Raw genomic sequence first — 20,772 nt, 5'->3', positions numbered from 1 at the left:
GTGTGTGTGGGTGTATGTGTGCATGTGTGTGTGTGTGTGTGTGTGTGTGTGTGCGTGTGTATGAGTATTTTTTTTTCACATGTGTCTGAAAACAAGAAAAGCCCCTCTATGCACTTAAAAGTACTATTTAATATTTCCCCAGAGAAAGATCTCTGTTTTCATTAAAGTTCTCTGTTAGGGCATAAGAAGCCATTCCTAGGCATTTAGCTCAGTTGGTGATACTGAAGCATCCTACCACTTGATTCCATGGGAAATCCATGGAAATTTAAAATAATATCAAGTTATTCAGGGAGCAGATTATATTATGTAGGGCTTTATTAATGTGATAAAACACTAACCAAAAGCAACTGGAGGAGGAAAAGGTTTATTTCATCTTACGCTTTCACTAAGGAAACCAGAGCAGGAACTCAATAGGGCTGGAACTGATGCAGAGGCCATGGAAGAGTACTGCTTACTGGTTTGATCCCTGTGATTTGCTCAACCTGCTTTCTTATACAACTGAGTCTACCAGCCACCCACAGAGAGCTGGGCCCTCCCACATCAATCAAGAAAACACACCACAAGTTTGCCCACAAGGGAATCTGGTGGGAGCATTTTCTCAGTTGAGGTTCCTGCTCCCCAAATGACTCTGGCTGGTGTCAAGTTAGCATAAAGATAGCCAGTACATAGACCTTATCTGAATGATAGCCCCAGAAGGGGAAGGGGGGAAATGCAGGAAAGATCTTTCTCAGGTTGAACAAGGCCTTTATGCCTCCTGAGTTTTCAATTTGGCTCAGTATTTGGGTTAGACACTTACCTGTTCCTCTTTCAGTTGTCCTGAGAAAAGCCCAGGCTAGTTCTCTTTGCAGTCTGTGTATTCGTGAGAGTCTAATGGGAAGGAATTATGTGACAGTTTCAAACATACATTACTTAGGTTATATCTCATATCTTTTCCAAGACTGGACCCAAGTGAAGTCTCTTACATTGAGCTGGAGTTGCCAAGACACACCAGATTCCTCAGCTGCCCAATTCTTTCTTATTCTTGCTCCTAATCCAGTATTTGCTATTTCTTATTCACATTAAGGCTACCAGATCATGTTTGTATTGTCATACTGTGGACATCAGAGGCTGTTCATGACAGAGGTCACAGGCATATGGCCAAAACTATAACTAACCTGATCATAGCACAAAAACCAGGAATCTTCTCTAGTCTTCTTCACAGATTTTACTACTTTCACAGGGTCCTGCTGTCTTCTCCCTCTACTCAGGCTCTGCTCACATCTACTTATAAAAGGGAGGGGGAAGCCAGACTTATCTAGAGGAGGAATAGATAACTGTGTGCAGAGGAGTCAACAAAGGATTTCCTCAGCTGCTGTCCCTTCTCCTGTGTGGGGCTCTTCAAGACTGATTATCCAGCAGTCATGACAGGTTTATCATGAGATACCGCTTTGCCTTCCTCAGTCAGTGAGTAGCCTCCACAGTAAAAGACTTGGCTTTGACTATGCAGAACTCTCACAAACACACAGACAACAAACAAAGAGAACAAGCATCCTAGATGTCCCCAGCTTTTCTCAGAACAACCAAAAGAGTAACAACTTAAGTATTCAGTCCAAATCAGGAGCCAAACTCAAAATCCAGGAGACATAAAGGCCTTGCCTATGTCTGTTGTTTAAATTAGAGGGGGGACATGTCCAACTCCTTCTGTGCCCATGAAACGTACACCTTGGGTTTGTATTAGTCAGGGTGTGGGTCCAGTGTGTAGTCTTTTGAAACAGTCTCATCCCACAGAACATCCAGGAGGAAGCTCCTGTCACTATCCCAGGGCTGTGTACAGGCCAGCTTTGCTCCCTCTGTGAGTTGTGCTGCTGGTGATTGCAGTCATGCCAGAGGATAACATGCCTTTCTTCTTTCAGCAATGGACAACCTGCAAGAGAGAGCTGTGCATATCCGGAAAGTCCTTCTGGTCCTGCCCAAGCCCACTCTGATTATCATGAGATACCTCTTTGCCTTCCTCAATCAGTGAGTAGCCTTCACAGTGAAAGACTTGGCTTTGACTCCACAGAGCTTTCACGTGGATCTGTGTCTAATCATCTATCCTAACAGACACCATTCACCAACTACAGTGCTAGGCTATTAAAAATACACTGTCAAATGGAAAGAGAAAAGCCTTTTATCATTAGCTCATGGTCCAATGAAAGAAACAGATACTTCAGGTAGAATAGCTGCTAAGGCTATTGGATGGAGCACAGGGCCCCCAATGGAGGAGCTAGAGAAAGTACCCAAGGAGCTGAAGGGGGATGCGACCCTGTAGATGGAACAACAATATGAACTAACCAGCACCCCCTGAGCTCGTGTCTCTAGCTGCATATGTAGCAGAAGATGGCCTAATCGGCCATCAGAAGAGAGGCCCCTTGGTCTTGCAAACTTTATATGACCCAGCACAGGGGAAGGCCAGGGCCAAGAAGTGGGAGTGGGTGGGTAGGGGAGCAGGGGCAGGGGGAAGGTATAGGGAACTTTCGGGATAGNATTTNAAATNNAAANAAANAAAANANNAAAAAAAAAAAAAAAAAAGAATAGCTGCTAAGGGAAAAAGAAGACTAAAGATGGGGACAGAGTTCAGGGGTCATAATGGACAAAAGATAAAGGAAGAAGAGCCAATTTAGAGATGTGCTTGCCACAAAGGCCTTTCTGAGAAGACGAGGTGCAAGCAGTAGCCTGAAGGGTGAGGAAAGGGAGCTGTAAGGACCTTGAAAATCTGAGAGGTACAGTAATAGTAGGTTTGAAAAATGGTATGATCTAGCTTTCAGGTATTTATTTTCAAACCTGTCAGTTATTTTGTGAAGAAGTTACTGCAGAGGGTCAAAAAGAGAAGAGAGGCATATTCCAAGGTTGTGACATGGTCTAGCTGGGGTGATGGTAGACCAGAAGATGACAGAGAGGATCAGGCTTGGGATATACTTTGAACACAGCATTGACACACAGAACCTGCTTATAGGCTGGGTGAGGCAAGAAAAATCCTAAACTCCTTCCAGAACATACGGGCAGTTGTGAAATTAGGGAAACATGGGATAGAGAAGGATACTGAGACAGGTGCTAGTGTTGAACAGGTAGTTCCATGCATCTTTTACACGTCCAAAAGGAGGTTTTCAGCAGCTAACCATGGGAACCTGATCTGAGAAGACCCTGAAGTGGAGATATCAGTGCAGTAGTCACCTATAGTAAATGTAGCTGGAGAAAAGTCTCGGTACCAGAGGGCCATGGGCTTAGATGGGACATTTCTTATTCAAGCAATGCATGCTCGCCTGGGACAAGCAGGAGTCCCATGTTACAGACAAGGCAGAAAGCAGAAACATGCACCTTTTAAGCACTTCTGTCTTCATTTTACTTAACGATCTAAAACAAAGATTATAAACTGAAGGCCCGAAAGATCCTCCAGTATATTTTCTTTGGATCCATTGTGTCTTAAAAACATTAAAACAATATTTAACTGTTTAGAAATCCATCTTTTAAATTTTTAGATTTAGCTTTTGAAAAGCTGTTAGGTCAAGCATTACTAGATGTGGCAGCAATTTCCTGTGGCAATAGGGCTGTCCACTGAGGGTGACATAACTTACCTTGGTCCCCAGCCTTCTCCATGTTCTCATCTATCATCATGCTGTCTCTAGGTTTCCATATTGCCAAGAGTAGTTCTGTGGATTCCTGAATCCATCAAAACAGGGAAACAAAAGATAAACCAAAGGATTTGTTTTAGTTTTAGCACATACTTTGTGAATGTGAAGTCTTCACACATAGTTAGTCTTCGTTTAAAATGACTACAACTTTACTGTTTTTGCCTTCATGATTGGCCTGGCCTAATAGGCATCTTGATTAATGGCCCCTGCCTAAGACCTTATTGGAAATCCCACACTGTCACCTATCCCACTGCAGAACTACAGAAATCTTGGATCTATCGTCTGCATCCTCCCTAAGCTGTGTCTGACTGAGCCCTAACTCAGCATCCCATCTGCCCTTGAGATGAACTCCTCATAACTCATCCATGTGCTTATGCATAGCCTGGAAACACTGTTCACTACTCTCTGGCTAGTCAGTCCCCTCAGGGCCACAAGTCACTGCTTGTTCACATCACCATACCCACACTTAACCTGAGCCTTGTTTGTCTTCCATGAACTAGGAGCATGACAAGAGCAGACACCTGGAGTGGCTGAAGACATAGATTAACTGTTATCTTTCCCTGGATTTGCAGGGGAGAAAAACAGTAGAGTAAGCGTGATACAGTATAAGATAGTGGCCATTATTGAAAAACATCATAGGAATGTTACTAATTCCAATTATTAATTTGTTTGTGTATATATAATTTTTTAAAAAATTGTTTTACTGATCAACAATAAGCTGTTATTTTGAAAAGGCAAAAGCTGCCAACAGTTGTAGCAGGAGTTGGCAGCTGCTTCCTCATGGAACCTTTACTTGGACCCGCACTTTGAGAATGCATTCTTTAATGCTAGCTGACATTTATTCTTGGATTGTATACATATTACATCTCAGAGAACCAAACTAGCGGTATCTATGGATTGCCTCTTCAGCTGCAGCTTAGCTGTTGACTTTAGCCCTAGGTCTCATGTTATGAAAACAGTGTTGGGTTAGAACTATGAGTCTCATCTGAATGCTCACCTTGGGGAAGTTCTGTCCCTAATGTTTGCAAAATGCTCCTTATCTATATAGTAGGATATTGTTTAGCCATAAAAAGAGATGAAGTATTGGTACACGGAACCATACAGGTGAACCTTGAAAATACTGTATTGAGTCAATACACTAGACACACACAAAACCTCAACATTGTAAGATTGCATTTCAACTAAATTTCCAGAACAGCCAAATCTATAGAAATGGAAAGTAGATTCCTGGTAGCCAGGGACTGAGAGGAAGGTTGAAAAGTAATGGTTTAGTGAATACCAGATTACTTTCAGGGATGATGAAAATGTTGTGCCAATTAGAGGTAATGGTTATAAAACATTGTATATGTGAATATGCTAAATGCCACCTAATTGTATACTTTTATTTATTATTATTATTTCTATTTAGAATGTAAAGTGATGTGTTTCATTATGATCTTTTCATACATATGTATCATTTTATTTTGTTCTTATTTGCCCCTGTGCCCCCCCACCTCTTGCTGCCAGTCATCTTCCTCTTCCAAAAGCCCCTACATCTATCTTCATGTTACATATACACCTCTACCCTTTGTCTTGTCCCTTCCCCTCCCATTAGACCTTCTCTTCTCTCCTTGCCCTTTTCTTTGGCATGGCCTACACACACACACACACACACACACACACACACACACACATACACACACACACATGAATAGAAAAGAAAGGTATATTGTGAATCTGTTGCATATCACTCCAGAAGGCTATCATCAAGAAAACAACCCACTATGAAGCTTGATGTTCTCGTAGGATTCCTAACCTTGGGAGCAGGACTGTCTCTGATTCTTTTGCCTGCTTTGGGGGCCCTTTTTCTCCTTCTGAGTTGCCTCATCCAGCCTTAATGTGAGGATATATGCCTGGTCTTATTGCAGAGTGTTAATGCTGTGTTTGGTTGATGTCCCTGGAAGACCTGCTCCTTTCTTGGGTGAAGTAGGCGGTTGGGGTAGCTTGTGAGGAGAAAAGAGGTTGGGGGGAGAAACTGGAAAGAGGGGAAACTATAGTTAGGATGTAATATGTGACAGAGGAAAGGAAAAAGGAAAGGAAAGGAAAGGAAAGGAAAGGAAAGGAAAGGAAAGGAAAGGAAAGGAAAGGAAAGGAAAGGAAAAAGGAAAGGAGAAAAGGAAAGTAAAGGAAAGGAAAGGAAAGGAANAAAAGGAAAGGAAAGGAAAGGAAAGGAAAGGAAAGGAAAGGAAAGGAAAGGAAAGGAAAGGAAAGGAAAGGAAAAAGGAAAGGAAAAAGGAAAGGAAAAAGGAAAGGAAAAAGGAAAGGAAAAAGGAAAGGAAAAAGGAAAGGAAAAAGGAAAGGAAAGGACAGAAAAGAAAGAAAAGAATGGACAATAAATGGTGATGAAGATGTCAGGAAAGAGGAACCCTTATATGAGATTGGAAGAAGTGTAAACTGGTACAGCTACTATGGAAATCAAAGTGCAGGTACCACAAAGTACTAAAAATAGAATTACCACATGACTAAGCTAAAACATTCTTGGATAATTTCCTGAAGGATTTTAAGTCAACATATACTTATATATGTATATACACAGGTATACATGCATTTCCATGTTTGCTGATGCACTATTCAAAGTAGCCAAGATATGAAACTAGCCCAGCTGTAAGTCTGTCAACAGATGAAGGATAAACATGGTATTTTATTAAGGTATAAAGAAGAATGGAATTATAACACTGACAAGAAGGTGGATAGAACCAAAGATCATTGCATGAAGTAAAATAAACAGTCTAAGCTTATCTGCCTAAAGATAGTACTGCCCACAGTGGTCTAAGCCCCCTGCATCAGTTAGCAATCAAGAAAATTTCCCAGGTACATGCTCACAGGCCAATCTCATGGTAACAATTCTTCAGTTGAGGTTCCTTCTTCCCAGGTACTTCAAGTTGACAACCAAGATCAGCTATCACAAGGTTCTTGGTCTTTTTTTTTGGTTCTGGTTTCGTTTGGTTTGATGTCTAATGGGAACCAGGAAATGGATATAGATTCACAAAGCTATGGTTCACAACGATATGTCCTCTTCCAGATCTTTTTCACTATAGCCTCCTATGAATAGGTCAACCGTCTCAGGGGTGGGGACAGGGTACTTCATGCATCCTTCATTGTGTTGTAGAATTCACTCCGGTTTCTTGGAAATAGAGTGCTTTTCTCTGACTATCACACATTCCAATAACTCTGGTTTCTTATTGTTACTAAAACACTCTCAAATCACATTAAAGAAACAAGGCACGTCTGAGCTCTCTGTCTCAGAGAAACCTAGACCTGGCTAGCCAAATGTGTTAGCCTATGGCATCTCATGTGTTTTGTGGGTTATTTCTGCTCGGAATATTAAGGTGATAATCTCTCCAGTTTTAATCTGATGATTATATATTTCCCCAGTCTTTCTAAACCTGTTTCCTTTAACTCAAGACCCAGAGAAGGATTTTAAAATTAAATGTCTAATAATGAATGTCTAAATGTCTATGAGCTAGATGCAGTGGTGTAGGACTGTGAACAGCATTTGAAGGCAAACGAACTCCTATGTAGCCATCTAGCCATGGAGATGATACCCTTGCTTGCTGGCCTCTCTGTCTTTAGTTTTGGTATTGTTGTCCATAGCAATTGTTCATACCATCATGCCATCTCTAATTCCTACAGTGATTATAGAAGGATCACAGGTGCACATCATATTGTTAGAGGAAAACCAGCTTTGTAACATAAGGCTGGATGTGGGACACACTAGAAATAAAATTCACCCAATCCAGAAGAATGGCAGTGGAGTCCAAAGACTCTAGTTCCTTTTCAGGGTCTGTCAGAATTGGACACTGAGAACCTACTGCTGATGACCATAGGAAGACCAAACTCCTCAGCAGTAGTACATCAAGCTTTGTAGAGGGTGTACCCAAAAACAGCCCAGGCTTCTGTGCCAGGACAGGCACTTAATTAGGGCTTACTTACAGTTTTAGAGGATTAGTTCATTGTCATCATGGTGACAGAAAAAAATGGTAGCACATAAGCATGAAGACCTGATACAGGTAGCTGAGAGTTCTACACCTGGATCTGCAGGCAGCAGCAGGAAGAGAAAGCCAGGCCCTGGCTTGGGCTTTTGAAGCCTCAAAGCCCACCTTCACTGACATACTTCCTTCAACAAGGCCATAGCTACTCCAACAAGGCCATACCTACTCCAACAAGGCCATACCTACTAGTCCCTCTTAAGTAGTGCTCCTCCCTGCTGACTAAATATTCATATTTAAGAGCTTAGGGGAGCCATTCTTATTCAAATCACCACAGGTAAGGACCCCTGGGGACCCCCTCAGGCATGGTGATAGTTGAGTATTTGGGTCCTTGGCCAAGGTTGGGGTGTGACTAGAGCAGCTGCTGGCTGAGAGTGGGGGAAAAAAATCTCTAAATAAATAAGCAATAATAAAATTAGCCTATGTCCAAGGGAACCCCAAACAGAATATAAACAGAATGCATGATTAATTCCTGGATGTAATAATAATGCAAGGGGATATTATGAAAATGTTAAACAATTGCATTAGCTATTCTAGAAAGAATTTGCTATGCTGGTGGAATGAAAAAAATTAATCAGCTGACTATATTTGTAATAAGTAGAGAATTTGGAATTGAAAATGCCCAGTAACTTGATTCTTTTGTATGCATGCATGAAAGCACATGATACACAGTTCCTGTGTCCTGTGCGGGTTTCTCAGAGCAAGCCGAGGGCCCCATCTGCTCTGATAGTTTAGTGAATTGGTCTGCAGGAGCCATATCCAGTTCTGCAGAGCGTTATATGATCTGTTTCCAAAGAAGGGTGGCTCTGATGTGTAAGGTCAAAGAGAGAAGATGAGACTCCAGGATTCAAATGGGGAACTGGAGAAAAGGGTCAGACCTGCAAGCAGGTCTTGCACCTTTCCTTTCCCTGGCTCCCAAATCACCATGGGCAGTGGCTCTTTCCCCAGCTGACTTTCCAGAAGGCCTCAGAGGCCCAGAAAGGCAGGTGGCAGTTTGTGGACTTATGACTTTACTTCTGGCAATGCCTCTTGTGTTTGTGTTTTCTGGGCATTCATGTGAGAGCTTTCCAATTTCCCCCCTCTCTCTTCTCTTCCAGCTTATCACAGTTCAGTGAAGAGAACATGATGGACCCCTACAACCTTGCCATCTGCTTCGGGCCCTCACTGATGTCAGTGCCAGAGGGCCACGACCAGGTGTCCTGTCAAGCCCACGTGAATGAGCTGATCAAAACCATCATCATCCAACATGAGAACATTTTCCCAAACCCCAGGGAGCTGGAGGGTCCCATCTACAGCAGAGGAGGAAGCATGGAGGATTACTGGTAAGGGCCCAAGAAGGGGAGGAGGGAAAAGAGTACCTGATAATCACTGCTGTAGAGGCCAGATGGCCAAGCAAAACCCGAAGGAAAGCAGCCAGGTCTTCCCACCTCCATGTACAGGTTCTGTAGGTTGCTAGCGTCTGGCTGTTCCCCCATCTTAGACTCACCCACAGAATAAGTGCCTCTTCGCCCACCTCCCTTTTTGAAATGAGTATTGTGTGACTAGGGACCATCTTGGAAAATAATGACCTTAATAGCAGTTTGCAAGGAAAGGAGAGTTTACAAAGTAGTGTGTAGACCTGCTGTTCATCAGGCAGTGGTGCCCAAGCTGTGAATTGTGAGGAAAACAGAGCTGGGTCTCAGGGAATCCTGTTCTTAGGAGGCAGACTCTGTATACGAGGCACACTGAGTTTATAAGGTGGCATGTTAGAATGATTTCAGAAATTTGTGAAAAGAAAAGTGTAAACTTATTTGGAGTAAGTTACGCATAGTTCAGCCCCCTGTAAAAATATGACATTATATAGACAAGGTTTTTCATGACCTAACCTGAACACATACTTCTAAAAGGAACCTCCATATATGTATACATATATGGAGGTTCCTTTTAGAAGTATGTGTTCAAGTATGTATATATATGTATATATATATACATATATGTATGTATGTATATTTGTACTAGACCACCTCTTTTAGACAAAAGAATCATTTCCAAAAATTAGAATACTAGTTCCCTTTTTCAGATGAACTCCTCACAATCCAGAAAGGTCAGTGCAATGTGTCAGCCCACCCCAGTGACTGGGGATTCAACCCTGATCACATGCTTTCTAGGATCAGGCTCTATCCAATACCCCACACAGATGCCCTGATACCACTTTATAGTGCTATTCTTCACTGAATACAAAGGCAGCTGCCTTTTAACCCCTATCATCCTGTTCCTCTTCCCTTCTTCTCTAAACGGTTTTCAATAGAAGCTGAATGCACAAGCCAACCGGAATCAGATTCCATCTAATTAACATCTGGAACCAATCCTTCCAGCCCCATTGCTATCAACCACAGTAAGAGAGGACAAGGCGTATATTTACCTAATTAGCAGTCAGATGGTCCCTCTCAGAACCCAGGGAGTAAAGAAAATAACATTTGTGCCTCTGTAAACTTTTTATGGCATCCTTGGATCTTCTCTCCTGGACTTCAGATCTTTGGCCTGCATCTGAGCTGGGGACACCTCAGGTAGCTGCTTAGAGACAAAGCTTTCTGTGGCTGACAGGTGGTTCATGGTGACTGGGCCTGTTGATCAGTTGACCTCCTAGCCTGTGAGCTCCAAGGATATATTTTCTATATCTTTGCGTGAGTAGTTAAAAAGCTGTGGAATGGTCCTTCAGTTCTTACCTTTACCTGTAAAGTTAAATATCAAATCACTGCAGGTTCTAGACCTATAAAAGGGGGATGTGGTGGTCCCAGCTCCCTGATCCCCAGTCTCTACCAAGGGAGCAGAAACCAAGGAGAGTGGTTCCTTAGAACACATAAATGGAAACTCTTTCTTCTAGTTTTCTCCCAAGTGTTTTCCTCAGCCCTTACCTCATGTGTTGTATGTGTGATATTTATTAGTGGCCTTTGAAAACACCACACAGGTAATGGGGAACATTTGTGCCACTGTCCTTGGCCTTGGGCCAGTGGCATCAAGGAACAATTGTCATTGACCTAGCTCCTGACTTCCCTTCTTTAGGAAGAAAGATACTATCACAGTGAGCTATGGCAGTGAAAAAAGTAAACCCTCCCCAAATTTAGGAGAGTGGCCAAGAAACCGGGACCACCAGCCTGCTTAGCCATTCCACAGATGTGAAAAGTACATTTCAGACCACCGCCCTGTCCCCAGACTGGATTCTGGTTGCCTAGGGCTCCTGCTAGGACCTTGGGCCTCAGATGTTGTTAGTGTTGGCCATGTTGCCAGGGCACAGGAGGGGAGAAGCATGGGATCTTGGGACTACACAGAACCTCAGAAAGTCTCATTCCTTTACCATGGGGCAGATTTGAAAGTGGAACGTCCAGACTAACAGCACCAGATCCTGTGGGACCAGAATGAAATGCAGATTCTCTAACTCCAGACAAATTTTGTGACTCAGAAAAGCTTAGAGTCAGATAGATAACACATGCTTTTTAGCAAGCCCTCCAGGGCTCCCTGTAGTTTAAGAACTGATGCTTTGATGCCTTAATGGATGCACAGAAATGAAATCCTGTGATGGTCTGTAGGCCCAGAAAACAGTAAGGAATTATTTTGACTTAAAAAAAAAAAAAGTCCCTACTGGTGTTCTACCAGAATCAGTATTCTCTGGAACTTAAGACCCTCCCCCCGTAGGACCAGCTTGTTGCCTAGTCTTTAATGGGAGGGGGTTGTGTGCTGGGCAGGGAGAGGCAGGCTCCATGGCAGGAGGCAGAGGACTGTGGTGTTTATAGGCCCGCCTGCCTGGAAAGGTGTGCTTGATGGTTCCTACTGCCAGAAGGGAAAGCTTCAGACATGGTCAGAGGGTTTTCTGCTTTTCAAGAATGTCCACCTCCCCCCTGAGCCAGAAGAGAAGAGAAGAAACACGGCCATAGTAACTTCTAGCCACTCCCAGTTCTCAGCCAGCCTTTGGTGATTGAAGAGAAGATAAATGTTTTAAGGACTAGGCTGAGCTTTCATCTCGTGGCCTCCAGTGAGATCCACTCTCCAGCAGACCCTTACCTTTGCTCTGGTTCTAGTCATCCTGCACTCACTTCCTGCTTTCCCATCAGTGCCTGGGCCAGTGACTCAAGCGGTGCCCCAGGGTCAGCAAGTAAAGGAAGAAGGAAAGGAGGCTATACTTATAGAGTACCCTTCTTGCCAAAGCCTTCACTAAATTACACCAGTGACACCTCTGCATCTATTTTAAAAGTAACAACAGATGTAGCTATCAAGTATCAGAACTGGTTTTCATGTCCAGTTGTCTCTGCTTCAAAAACCAGGGCTTCTGAGTAGTCAAGTTGTGTTTTATAAAGAGTTTATTTGTAATGCCACAGCTTTCCCTTTCTCTCAAGGCAGCCCAAGTCCCAAGTAGTGACAAGTGGCTTGGGGAACAGAAGCTAAACTAGTGAATCGCAGAGATCGTTTATTCTTAGCAATTGATGGCTGTGTGCTTAGAGTTTAGCAAGCAATTGATTTGATATAACAAAGGGGAGGAAAATGTTAGGAGCAAACAGTGATGTCCCAGTATTGCTCTTCTGTTTCAGTGACAGCACTCATGGAGAGACTACCTCTGCTGAAGACTCCACCCAGGACGTTACAGCGGAGCACCACACAAGTGATGATGGTATGCTATAGGCTGCTGGTCAGTAGAGCAGGTGTGATAATATATGTTGTGCATTCAGCCAACTATGCTGTCCAGTGGACCCTAAGGGGAAGAAAGGAGTTTCTTGTCTCTCCCTACCTTGGAGGAGCATTCTCAAGTACGAAATTAAACCAGAGGTGAATAATACACCTTTTGTAGTCCTACAGCTTCCTTGCCCTACCTTTTAGCTCCCTATCTAACCTGGATCCAGTAGATATCAGCCCTAATGCTGCCAGGTTACTGGAAACCAAAGCAAAGCTCATTTGAAAAACATCAAGCCTGGGGAATAGAGACGCTGGGTGCCAAGAACTCAACAGAAGCCAAGTGAGGGGGGTGGGAATGAGGACACAGAAACCACATGCCTGCTTGCCTGCCAACTGGAAAATGTGACCCCTTCCAAAGTACAGATTTGTGTGCACTGAACAGCCCATGAGTGTGCATCCAGGGGTGGAATGCTCAGCTGTCATCCTCCAACCCCTCTAGAGTACACGTGATTTATTAGAGTCTGTCCAGCCAGCACATTTTCCCAGCTTCCAACCGCTCCACACCTCCGTTTCTGGATCACTTGGTCTCTGGAAGTCTCAGCAGTTGACAAGGGCCCTCAGAATTTTATGGGCAGAAGAAGAAAATGGCACAGTCTACAGAGCTTTTCTTGCACTCCTGCCTTGCTAGAAATCCTGCAATCTGGAGCCAGCTTTTGAAGGAGGGAAAGATAGGACTTATTGTTTAGATCACAGTGTGAGAAGAATCAGAATGATCTTTAAGAGAGAAGTAGGTGTAACAAGAGAATTCAGTATTCATTATAACTACCTTGTTCTCACACTGTTAGAGGTTTATCTCTAGCGAGATTGGTGAGAAAAACAAGGTCACAGAGCCAAGTGCTGTACTTGAGGCTGTAGAGAACCGAGACTGGCCTACTGCGACAGAGGAATCTTCAGCCAGCCCATTTAGCAGCAAACTTGCCACCCAGGGCTTTATGGGCATGGTCTTGTTTTTAATCAGCCTTCCTCCCTGCTGTGGTATTTACAAACTAATTGTTCTATGTTTGGGAGAGCCTTCTACTTACTATCCAGTCTCTACTGTAGCTTAGAATGGATGAATGATGACAGCAATGGCTGTATCACATGTCACATGAATGTGCACATACCACAGTTCTGGGCACTATTCTAAGGTTTTTCACAGTTGAAATTGACTCCTCATAACAATTTCATGAGAAGGGAAACTTCCTGTCTCCTCATTTTATACATAAGAAAAGCCCACAGAGAATAGTAATACTTTGCACTTACAAGCCCTTTTTAACCTCTCAAGTTATTTTCATATGCATTTTCCATATATTGGTTTTGAACCACTTTATATATTTTACATTCTACTGGGAGGACTGAATAACGCAAATAAATTACCTAAAATATGGTACAATTTTAGTGTTAGGTTGCTCATGAATTTAGTATATAATCAGAGAAATGCTTAAAAGTATAGTATGTTAGGCTGGGTATAGAGGTCAGTGGTGGAGTGTATGTCTTTGAATGCCCACAGATGAAGCCCTGAGTTTAATTCGCAGTAGTGTCTAAAAGAAATAGAAAATAAAGAATGGATAGTAGACAGTCAGCATAAAACACTGTGGGATCACAAAGAAGTTATCAAGGAATGCAGTGTCCCTGTGTGTTACTGCAGGCAGAGGAGAGAAGTTGGGCAGGGCAGACAATACCAGTCTGTTAGAGCTTTATGGGTCCTGTGCAGCTTATTTTTATACTGAGTTATCCTCCCACCACTGTTAGTAGGCTTTTCACTCAATTTCCTGAGTCTGTAGATCCCAGAAACACGTGCTTCATTCTTTCCTGCCCTTCCCAGAATGTGAGCCCATAGAAGCCATTGCCAAGTTTGACTACGTAGGCCGGACAGCCCGAGAACTATCTTTCAAGAAGGGAGCATCCCTGCTGCTCTACCAGCGAGCTTCTGATGACTGGTGGGAGGGCCGGCACAATGGTATAGATGGACTCATCCCCCATCAGTACATCGTAGTCCAAGACACGTAAGTGGAACCCTGGCACCTTTGGGGGGGGGGGTCCCTGGTGCACTGTGGGAGGGAGAATAATTCCCAAAAGGGTTCTAAGACTTAATGTTCCATGGAGAACACCTTGCCTCTGCAACTCAGTGGAGAATTGTTTTGATCTCCCACTTTCTCTTCTCCCTTTAAATTGCCACTTGATCCATTTGTTTTAGAAGTGTGCCAGGTTTATATACATTTATATGTATGCTTAATGAGTGATAGCATGGACTTTTTAATTTGACCATGCATTATTTCCTTTCTGGGAAGGTTAGGCTGAGAAAACATTTTGCTTCTCTGTCTTAGTTAGGGTTACTATTGCTGTAATGAAACACTAAGACCAATGCAAGTTGGGCAGGAAAGGGTTAAGTTGGCTTGAGACCTCCATCACTGAAGGAAGTCAGGATGGGAACAGGGCAGGAGCCTGGAGGCAGGAGCTGATGCAGACACCATGGATTACTGAGTACTAGCTTGTTCCTTGAGGCTTAGTCAGCCTGCTTTCTTATAGAACCCAGGACCACCAGCACGGGGATGGCACCACCCACGGTAGGCTGGGCCCTCCCCATCAATCAGTAATTAAGAAAATGTCATAGAGATCTTTTGGAAGCATTGTCTCAGTTGCGGTTCCATCCTTCCAGATAACCCTAGCTTCTGTCAAGTTGACGTAAGATAGGCCAGCATAGCCTTCCTCTGTAACTTAGGCTGCTTGAGCTCACTGTGTACAACTCACAGCAGTCTTCCTGCCTTAACCCCCCAGTGCTAAGATTATAGGCATGAGCCATCAGACTTGGCTTCTCTTTGTAAACCATTTGTACAACGCAGCCTGCTGAGCCACTGATAGGACTTTCCCACCTACAAGTGAAGACTGACAGGTTGCTTTTTAGGAGAAATCTTTTTAGAAAGATCTTTAGAAAGAAAAGGAAGCCTTGTAAAAGAAGTACTGGCAAGGAGGGAAGAGGATGTCGAAGAACAAGGGAAACCAGAGTTGGCTCTAGAGGTCTCACTGGGTAGCCTGTCTGTTGGTTCCCACCCTTTGAAGGAATGTCTCCTAGGCAGAAAGTTGTAGCCTGCACACACCTGCCCCCCTTCGCCCTGCCTCAGCCCCACACCTCCCTAAGATCCAGCATTGTCACTGTTTTAGTCCTCCCCTTACTATTATCTTTTTAAAGGTTGATATCCTGAGTCTGCACCCTCCCAGCCTCTCTCTGGCTTGTTCTGCGGGGAAATCCTCCCTGTTGATAACATCGCAAACCTGGTGGCGGTCTGAGCATGGACAGGACTCTCCCAAATTTAGCATTATGACTTCACTACGGGATCCAGAGAAGATGAGCTGTGGGAGAAAAGGGGCTCTCTTTTTCATCAGTAGCCAGAGGGGCCAGGAGAGCAATGGAGAGACCTGGGACCGTCTTGAATGCTCAGAGCGAGGCTACATATGCTACGACAGTGTGGTCATGTGTCCACACTGTGCCTCATCGCTGGCATCTCCCTCCAGAGCCACTTCAGAGCTGCCTGTCATTACCAGCAGCACTCAGAACTTCAGCAGATAAACTGCAACCTGGACCTCACCTCCTTCTCCAGGAGGTGGTCCCATCGTGGCCACCCCACGAAAGCAGCATGGGCCCAAAGGCAGATGCTTTGAATCCAGGTGTCCCCTAGCCAAGCTTTTCTGAGGAACTGAGAATCAAATAGAACTCAGCGAACTATTTATTTATTTAAGTGACCCTCCAAAGGCCCTCAGGTTCCCTTGCCTCTGCTCACAAAGCTAGCCCCAGACGGGGGTTGCTGCTGCCTCTGCGCTGTGTAGGGTTATGTGTGTGTCCAGGGGGGGGCCATCTTGCTGATTTAACACTGCTTTTTGTGTTGTTTTCCCTTCTCCCTGCCTGCCTGTCCCTTCTACCCCAGCGAGGACGGTGTCGTGGAGAGGTCCAGCCCCAAGTCTGAGATTGAGGTCATGTCTGAGCCACCTGAAGAAAAGGTGACAGCCAGAACGGGGGCCAGCTGTCCCAGTGGGGGTCATGTAGCTGATATTTATCTTGCAAACATCAACAAGTAAGCGCTGCTTTTCATTTTCTGCTCCCCATTTTCTGCTCCCCTAAATGATTCACTCACTCAGCCTCACCCCTAGCCTAACCCCACTCGGCTCTGCTGTACGCAGGGCTCCCAGCTCCCCCAGCCTAACAGTCTCCATGTATTGTTTGCTGCTGCAAGGTGTGTGGCCAGGCTGAAGAGAGGAGGCTGATGTGGGTCTGAGGGCAGGCCCCAGCCTCCGACTGTCTGTTGTCATCCTGTGGTACTCTGTGTATTCCACAGTGTCTGTCTGTCCAGACTTCCTGGCAGTCTTAGCCAAACCTTCATCAAAGCTTTGGTCACCTTTGCAACTTGGTTTTGTGCTGTTTCTTCTGTTTCTTCTCAGTGCCTTCACTTTTCCAATTCTTATTCAAGCCGTATTTGATATCTTCTTTGACCCTTGTCCATCTGAAGATTCAGAGCCTCATATGTCTCCCACCAAGCTAATATCCCACCATGTGGGCTTATTTAGATGGCATGTGTCTGTTTCTCCCCGTTCTGCATTCATAGCCCTGGAAAAGAGAAGAGCACTGAGCCCAAGGGAAGCTTTGTCCTGAGCTCCTAAATCATCCTGATTTCCCTTCACTCCCTTTCACACTAGCAGAAATCACTTTTCATCTTCTCCTGTTGCTTTAGCGCACTGTGTCCCTCTGGCAGTCCCTCTGCAGAGTACCCCCACCCCTGTCCGGCAGGCTTACACTCACCCCAGCTTTCATTGTGGCCATTAGCAGTATTCTGAGGTTCTAACTCCATCCACACCTGCTGGCTATCTAGAGGGATTCCTCGTTCGCCTGCCCATGAGCTGCCGCCTTCCCAAGAGGCACTCAGGCTATTGGAGAACTAATCTCATCTCAAGGGGCCAGACACCAAGTCCTACAGACTTCTTTCCGCCAGACCCTGAACTGTGGCCCAGTGCCAGGAGGATGACAAGCCCCGGGGCACTCGTGGTGACCGTGGATTGGAGATGACGCACAGTTTGTATTCCTCCTGACTTTGGAGGGGTGAAATGATTTGCACTTTGATACCCTGTTAACCATAGCCTCTGGACACTGAGACTGGAAGGAGAATAAAAGATGCTTATTGTTGTTAAACTGCATGAGGTTGCCAGATCTCTTGGCTTTTTTCCAACCAGACAATAGAGGGCTGGGGACATGGTTCTTTCCTATCTCTTTCCTCTCAAGTTCATCTCGTTTATTCAGCTCACTTACTAGAAGAGTCATAATTTAATTCAGACCACTAAGCGAGTTGAGGATCATATACTTCTACTAGGAGGGCAAGTTAATAAAAAGTAGCTACCAGCTAATCACGGTTTGGTTTTTTTTTTTTTTTCAATCTTTACAAGTCTGTGTAAATTATGCACCTACAATCACAAGGTCATAAGCCTATTGAGCCAGAAACCAAGACTGGATGTTGAAGGGGAAGTTAGGTGTTTATTTACACACATTTATTTTTGTTTTTATGATGTTGAGCACAGAACTGAACAAGTCACATATTCAGACGGAGCACCCCACTGCCAAGCTACAGCTTCATCCCTGGGTAGTAAGTTTTAAGTCAGCATATATTTGATGCCACTTATTACAAAGGAACAATAGAGAACAAAGGCTGAAACTAGTCAAAAGATAAACAACTGGTAGATCGTTCAGATGGTTCCCTTGAACTGCTTGCTTGGTGGTATCAAGATTCTTATGATGAATTTCCTGGGGGCAGGCTATAACCAACCCATGTCAACCTTTCCTAGGCACCAGCCAATCAGAGTGTGAGTGACAGACAGCCCCAGTATGCCTGGCCCTTAGGAGCGAGTGTGCCGTTCTGTCTTCCTGACTTCCTCCACAACAGTCCTCCCATGCAACTTCAGTTTCCTGATTGCCTTAAAGAATTCTCTCCTCCTGGACCCTCTCACTTGGTTAACTCCTCCTCACCCTCCAAGACTCACTCTAAGCATTACTTATTTGGGGAAGCCTTCCTGACACCTTAAGTTCCTTGAGGCTGGGGAAAAAAAAAAAATGCTCTCATCCTGCGTTCTGGAATGACTTGAGTTGTTGGTGCTCAGTCGTTGGTGCTTTCCATGCCTGGTTTCTCCTTCAGGCTGAGCTTGTAACCAGCATCTCTGTCTTCCTCATCTTCATGGCCCAAATAGTGCCTGGGAAGACACACTGCCACAGCCTCCTAAGTCTGCCCTCTCAGCAGTTCTGACTTGTGAGTCAGCCATCCTTGAATGGAAAAAGGAAATCAGCAGAGTTCTCAGGGTGTGGCGTTTCACTTTAATTCCACATCCTATATTAACCATCTGCTTTGTGCCAAGCACCAATGCTAGTGATTCAGAGCTCACAGACTGGCAAGGCAAAAGACCATATGGAAGGCAACTGAAACGCAGTTCCATGCAAGCACTGAGGGAATATGGGAGGGGGGAAATCTCTCCAATCTGTAGTTGGAGGCACTAGTGTCTGGAAAGTTTGACAGAGGAGGGCTTATTTCAGCAGGGCCCTCCTAGACTAAAGAGCATCCTTTTTCTTGTTAAAAATGGCTTCCTTCCAAGGCTAGTCCTACCTAGCTGACACATGCTTAGAGTGGCTGCTGGGCCACACCCTGCTGGACCCAGAAAGATAAAGCAGATCTCAGCTGTAAGCAGCATAAGAACTGACTTAAGGCTTCAGATATGGCCCCCAGTCTTCAGAGTCCTACCCTTACCAGCCAGAGCCCCCCACCCAGCTCAGTTCATCTTCCTCAGTAGATACATGATCAGAGCTACCTAGCTGCTATCTGAACTAGCAGCTTGATAGCATCTTAGATGAGGTCTTTTAAAATCTGGTTTGAAAAATGAAATTATTCAGCATCAGGCAATGCCCATATGACTAGGATCCTACCACACCATATCGTTTGAGAGCCTTTTGTGGTATGAGATAAATTGGCCCAGTGCTGGGTGACATAGGAGTTGCATAAATGCTCTTTCCACCCTAGGAGCAGGTATACAGTGAGCCCTCTGTCTGTGCCAAAAAGCAGTTCCTTGAAAAATCTTCTGTGTCTATGAATACGAAACAGCCTCTTACTAGAGCCCAGATGATGACACACTCACTATACATAGTTGAGCAAACTGGAAACGTTAACTCCTGTTACCAACAGTTCTCTCCTTGGTGATGGTGAGACTTTCTTATCTGGGGCCTTGGGCTACTGTTCAGGCAGGCAGTGGAGTGGATCTTCTCCTGACTCTTTCTCCCACTAGAAACTTCCTCTCAAACAGGCATTTTTTTCTGACAGCATCTCACATGTTTAGAACTCACAGCTCACAGCCACCAAGTAAGTATACGTTTCACTCCACCCAGGTTGGGGGTTGGAAGGGGGAACCGATCCATAGAGAAAACAAGAGAAAGAAAAGCTGGAGAGTTAGGCTATTCTATTTGACTCTCTTTAGAAGTCCCAGGTGCCAGCCTCTACCCCCTGTCACAATCCTAGCTCCCTTGGAGCCAGGGCTCCCTGATCAGATGCCATTTCTGTTTGTTGAAGGCAAAGGAAGCGTCCAGAATCTGGGAGCATCAGAAAAGCATTTCGGAGTGACAGCCATGGGCTGGGCAGTTCTCTGACTGACTCCTCCTCCCTGGGGGTGGGGGCTAGCTGCCGTCCATCCTCCCAGCCCATCATGAGCCAGAATCTCCCCAAGGAAGGGCCAGATAAGTGTTCCATCAGCGGCCATGGCAGCCTCAACTCTATCAGTCGCCACTCGTCCTTGAAGAGCCGGATGGACAGTCCACAGATCCGGAAGACTGCCACGGCAGGAAGGTCAAAAAGTTTCAATAACCATCGGCCCATGGACCCTGAAGTCATTGCACAGGTAACAGGGCTCTGAACAATTAAGTGGTAAGCTTACACTGGTTATTTCCCTCAGCAGCCCTGGCTAATCCACAGAACTTAAAACAGACCAATGCTCTGTACATTCTATAGAGAGTACTGCAAGTACCATACAGGGAACCTGCCCAGACAGCTTAGTGAGCAATCTGCCTAGTCCTGTCTCCCCAGCAAGAACCTGAAAGTAGAATTAGTCTTACTAAGGTAAGGTCTGGGGCGATAGCTCAATGGATAAGAACGCTTGCTATAGAAGCAAGATGAGCTGAATTCAAATCCACAGCACTCACACACATGGCCATGTATGCCTGTAACCTCAGTGCTGGGATTAGGAGCAGGCAGCCAGCTTAGCGAGAAACAACAAGCTTCAAATTCAGTGAGAGACTTTGTCTCAAATAAGATAAGATAGAGAGCAATAGAGGAGGGTACCTGACATCTGCCTCTGGCCTCTGTGCATAGGACACAGCGGATAAGTAGGTAGGTAGG

At 44.7% G+C, this 20,772-nt stretch overlaps 1 protein-coding gene across 3 annotated transcripts in view; it reads left to right on the top strand.

The window, feature by feature from the left end:
• The window catches only part of Srgap2 (SLIT-ROBO Rho GTPase activating protein 2), a 233,408-nt gene that overhangs the window by 208,078 nt on the left and 4,558 nt on the right, over positions 1-20,772 (top strand). Inside the window, exons 17-22 of one of the 3 annotated variants that reach the window (XM_021197309.2) lie at positions 1,893-1,998; positions 8,776-9,000; positions 12,241-12,320; positions 14,187-14,367; positions 16,285-16,431; positions 19,951-20,275. In XM_021197309.2, the coding sequence (XP_021052968.1) occupies positions 1,893-1,998; positions 8,776-9,000; positions 12,241-12,320; positions 14,187-14,367; positions 16,285-16,431; positions 19,951-20,275 (1,064 nt within the window). Of the gene's footprint in view, positions 1-1,892; positions 1,999-8,775; positions 9,001-12,240; positions 12,321-14,186; positions 14,368-16,284; positions 16,432-17,223; positions 17,776-19,950; positions 20,276-20,772 lie in introns of those variants that run through there. The other 2 variants (XM_029538250.1, XM_029538251.1) reach the window with 2 other exon arrangements.

This window comes from Mus pahari, chromosome 5 (assembly GCF_900095145.1).
Source record: "Mus pahari chromosome 5, PAHARI_EIJ_v1.1, whole genome shotgun sequence".
Lineage (NCBI taxonomy): Eukaryota > Metazoa > Chordata > Mammalia > Rodentia > Muridae > Mus > Mus pahari.
The sequence above is the reverse complement of the archived record's forward strand: the minus strand, read 5'-3'. Positions and strand labels throughout refer to the sequence as shown.